Source organism: Triticum aestivum, chromosome 5B, assembly GCF_018294505.1.
Source record: "Triticum aestivum cultivar Chinese Spring chromosome 5B, IWGSC CS RefSeq v2.1, whole genome shotgun sequence".
Taxonomy (NCBI): Eukaryota; Viridiplantae; Streptophyta; class Magnoliopsida; order Poales; family Poaceae; genus Triticum; species Triticum aestivum.
In genome coordinates, this window is record NC_057807.1 from 582,962,549 (window position 1) to 582,967,314 (window position 4,766).

Consider the following 4,766-nt stretch of genomic DNA (forward strand, 5'->3'; position numbering starts at 1 on the left):
TGTTTGGCGTGCGTTAAAAAAGTTTACAACATGTATTTTTAAAAGAGTTCAACGTGAGTTAAAAAATTATAGTGTAAATTATCATTACATTTCTATAAACACAACATGTTCGATACATTTCTCAAATTAAATATTATCCACATAAATTAAGTTCAGCCTCTTCGAAGTACAGAATAATGATAATGGAAAAATATTTAAAATATAAAATATTTGCATATTGATAATTGTATTTTTCATACGGGAAAATTTATGCATTATGAAACTAAACATGAACTTGGAAAAAATTAAAAATAAAGAAATTTGTAGAGTGATACGTGGACTGTATTTAGTATTTACACAGCTTTGTAGCTAATAGTTGAATTCGAAGCATACTTCGGCCAGCTGGCCAGGTCGTGCCGTTGTTGAACATGATGTGCCAGGTTCAATACCTCTCCATTTAGTTTTTTTAATGTTATTTCTCACTATCATGCAGTGTTTTTGATGGCTTTTCTATTGATTAAATAAAAATGAGAAGGATTTTTGTAAAAAAAATCCCCACGTGCGGGCCAGTCAGCGCCTCTTAGACACTGATAGGCGGGCGTCCTGATACGAATGAAGGCACCGTATTTGAACGGCCTGACAAGTTCGAGCACCAGTTTCATGTATTTTGCAACTTTACGCACTAAACTGATCGCTCGGGACAAGTTGAGGCACCTACGGTGTATTTAACTCTAATTTCACCACCTGTATACTCTGCAAGTAAACACAGCTGCTCACAAAGTCAGTGAGTGGACAACTACGTCAGAGCTTTTTTCTATTTTAGTCCATCAGAGTTTCTTGTTTCGGAAGTAAAGGTCTCAGGATGCAGAACCCCAATTGGAGTTGGCCTTTTGCACTCTGAAGGAAGGGGTCTGGATCCAGCGCCGCGCGGAGAACGAGACGAGGCACGCCAAATAATTCTGTCATCAGTTCTAAGCATGGGCGCTAAACTCCATCGCTATGAACGTCAGGCATGGCGTATTGTGCAGCTTAAGCTGCACCGCAAGCCAAGCCAAGCCATGGGGACCCGGCGCGGCGCGTGATATATAGGCCCGCCATGCAGGGTACATACATCCAATCAGTCAGCCACCTCAAGACAGATCCCCACAGACCACGGAGCAGTCAGCCATGGATAAGGCATACATTGCCGTCCTCTCCTTCGCCTTCCTCTTCCTGCTCCACTACATTCTGGGCAAGAAGAGCAATGGCAGCAAGGGCGCCGTGCAGCTGCCGCCGAGCCCTCCGGCCATCCCGTTCTTCGGCCACCTCCACCTCGTGGAGAAGCCGCTGCACGCCGCGCTGTGCCGTCTGGGGGCGCGCTACGGGCCGGTCTTCTCGCTGCGGCTCGGCGCGCGCAACGCCGTGGTGGTGTCCTCGCCGGCGTGCGCCAGGGAGTGCTTCACGGAGCACGACGTGGCCTTCGCCAACCGGCCGCAGTTCCCCTCGCAGATGCTCGTCTCCTACGGCGGCACCTCGCTCGTCAGCTCCAGCTACGGCCCGCACTGGCGCAACCTCCGCCGCGTGGCCGCCGTGCGGCTGCTCTCCGCGCACCGCGTCGCCGGCATGTCGGGCGTCATCGCCGCTGAGGTGCGCGCCATGGCGCGCCGGCTGTGCCGCGCCGCCGCGGCGTCCACCGGCGGCGGCGCCGCCCGGGTGGAGCTCAAGCGGAGTCTCTTCGAGCTCTCCCTCAGCGTGCTCATGGAGACCATCGCGCAGACCAAGGGGACCCGCCCGGAGGCGGACGGCGACACGGACATGTCCCTGGAGGCGCAGGAGTTCAAGCAGGTGGTGGACGAGATCATCCCGCTCATTGGCGCGGCCAACGTGTGGGACTACCTGCCGGTGATGCGGTGGTTCGACGTGTCCGGCGTGAGGAGCAGGATCCTGGCCACGGTGAGCAGGAGGGACGCCTTCCTCCATCGGCTCATCGACGCGGAGCGACGGAGGATGGACGAGGGCGGCGCCGGCGACGAGGGCGAGAAAAAGAGCATGATTGCCGTGCTCCTCACTCTGCAGAAGACAGAGCCGGAGCTGTACACTGATCAGATGATCATCGCTCTGTGTGCGGTAAGTCCATCTTCCACTTGTATGCTTCTCACAAACGCGAGTACTTCAACTGTCCGTTTCTTTATTAAGGACATTGGCAATTTGGCATCATCAGTAGTCATCAGATAGCAACAACTCGACCAGAGTCATTATGTTAGTCGAGTACTCCACTTTTTATCTATCTTATCATACGTATATCTAATCAGATAGTGGTCACTCAACGTAGGCGAGTAACACGGCCATGTCACTTAGCTGGATGAATCCCACTTCCCACATGTTTATTTCTAGTAATTTTGGCATTTTCCCACTCTCGAGTACTTCCATATTAAGGCTCTATTTGCCTTCGTAGGATTTGTGCAGTATTCTAAATCTATGTTTTTTTTTATGAATCTGCTTTCAGTATTCTACAAGAATATACTACTGTAGAATTCATTTTCTCCAATAATTTCTTACAGAATCTCTTTGTGGCCGGAACGGAGACCACCTCAACCACGATAGAATGGGCCATGTCGCTCCTGCTGAACCACCCGGCGGCGCTCAAGAAGGCCCAGGCCGAGATGGACGCGTCCATCGGGGCCTCCCGCATGGTCGCCGCCGACGACGTGCCCCGCCTCAGCTACCTCCAGTGCATCATCAACGAGACGCTACGCCTGTACCCGGCGGCGCCGCTGCTGCTGCCGCACGAGTCCTCCGCCGACTGCAAGGTCGGCGGCTACGACGTGCCAAGCGGCACGATGCTGATCGTGAACGCGTACGCCATCCACAGGGACCCGGCCGTGTGGGAGGACCCGGCGGCGTTCCGGCCGGAGCGGTTCGAGGACGGCAAGGCCGACGGGCTGCTGCTGATGCCGTTCGGGATGGGGCGGCGGAGGTGCCCCGGCGAGACGCTGGCGCTGCAGACGGTCGGGGTGGTTCTCGGGACGCTGGTGCAGTGCTTCGACTGGGATCGGGTGGACGGCGCGGAGGTGGACATGACGGAGGGGGTGGGGATCACCATGCCCAAGGCCGTGGCTTTGGAGGCCGTGTGTAGGCCTCGCGCGGCCATGGGCGATGTCCTTCAGAAGCTCTGAGGATCGAACTTGTTGGCATCCTATATGTACAGTAGTTTCCAGTAGCATCGTCCCGTATGCATGGCCCGATACCGTTTTGATGTAGTACTGTAGTACCGAATAAACTTTTTTTTAACTACTTGGCGCACTTTATTAAACTCATATCAAAGTTACATCATTCACAATGTCCGAATAAACTTGCTGCGACTTCAGACCATAATAACCTTGCCATCATCTGTGATTTCTTGCACAAGCTAGGGTCTTTGTAGTCTATCATAATGATTATCCCTAGGGCAACTCCAATAGCACGACACATTTGATCCGCACATGTCTCGACAGAAACGCCAGCCCAATCCGCAGACGATAAATCCAAATCATGTCCGTTCGGCGTCCGTCCAAACGCATTTTCAGCCCAAACTTACCTTTGATTTGTGTTTACAAGGACATGAGATGGATGCGTCACACATCATTTTCGTGTCCGCCTCGGAACACGTGTTGGTCAACCAACCACCGTTGCGGTCGTGACCCGCACGGCAGCCACTGGAATCGTCCAGGCCACATCCTTTTTAAATGGCAAGCGTGCGGGAAAGGGGGCGGCCTCAACCATTTCTTCTTTCTCACTCCAGTCAACATCTGACCACGCGTGTTCCCTCGTCCGCCACCATCGCAAGGGACTTCTTCAGCAAAGGTGGCAAGCATGGCAAGCACAAGCACAAGCACAAGGTTGGCTCATCGCGAGGCCCGCCAACTTCACCTTGGCAGCACGATAGTGGTAGGGGACATCACGGCCGGGTGACCGGTGACCGGCTATACATCCCGGTGCACGCGGTACCACTGGGAGTACCGCGTCCCGCTGCCGTGGCCAGACTTCAACTCTTGCACGAGTGGCACCTCAACCCCTACCACATTCCGGTGTTGGCCATGCCGCAAGCTGAGCGTGCGCACGGCTGAGATCCGCAACCGGCGTGCTCTCCTCATGCCGGAGCAATGTCGTGATCTAGCGTACACGCCCACTCCTTGAACTGGGATGTCTGGTTCACGACTGAGCATGACGTGCGCCGCCATCCAAATCGACGCCTGCCCTCCACCGCCATCGTCGGCTGTGAGGCATGAGGAAGAGCACGAGTGGAGGCAACATTCCTAAAGGCACTGGAGGAGGTGATCTAGCGCGCCATCGAGGAGTCCCAACGCGAGGAGGACGCCGATGGGTTGGCCTAGAGGAGGCGCTCCAGCTTTCGACAGTCGGTGACCAAGTCTACCCATCGCCACCACCGACACCGCCCGCACACGCGCCAGTGCTGGACTCGTACTAGTGGGTGGGCTCGTGTGGGAGTGGGTCTCAGCGCCGTCTGTTTGGCTGGGCGCGACGAAGGAGGAGGATGTGTACCTCGCCGAGTGGAAGGGCCACTTGCTGGAGGAGGAGCGGGCAAAAAATTGCGTTTGTTTGCATCGGCCGGTTGGAGTTGTGCTTAGGGCCTCTTTGATTCGCAGGAAATTGAAAACGCGAGAACAAAAAGAAAAAAAAATAGAATTGAAGTGACGTGCCTACTTGTATCTTATGGCATACCAGAGAGTGTCTGATGCCACGAAGAAAACAAAGAGATTGTACTAAAAAGAGGTTGTAGTGAATGTTAAATTTTATATGAAATGTAG

General features: G+C 53.8%; 1 protein-coding gene across 1 annotated transcript; it reads left to right on the forward strand.

Moving 5' to 3' along the window:
- The first annotated feature begins 1,076 nt into the window (after positions 1-1,076).
- On the forward strand, positions 1,077-3,333 carry LOC123113391 (cytochrome P450 81Q32). Its single transcript, XM_044534611.1, has 2 exons — positions 1,077-2,085; positions 2,520-3,333. The coding sequence occupies exons 1-2, from the start codon at positions 1,147-1,149 to the stop codon at positions 3,132-3,134; spliced, it is 1,554 nt and encodes a 517-aa protein (XP_044390546.1). The 5' UTR covers positions 1,077-1,146; the 3' UTR covers positions 3,135-3,333.
- Positions 3,334-4,766: the final 1,433 nt, after the last annotated feature.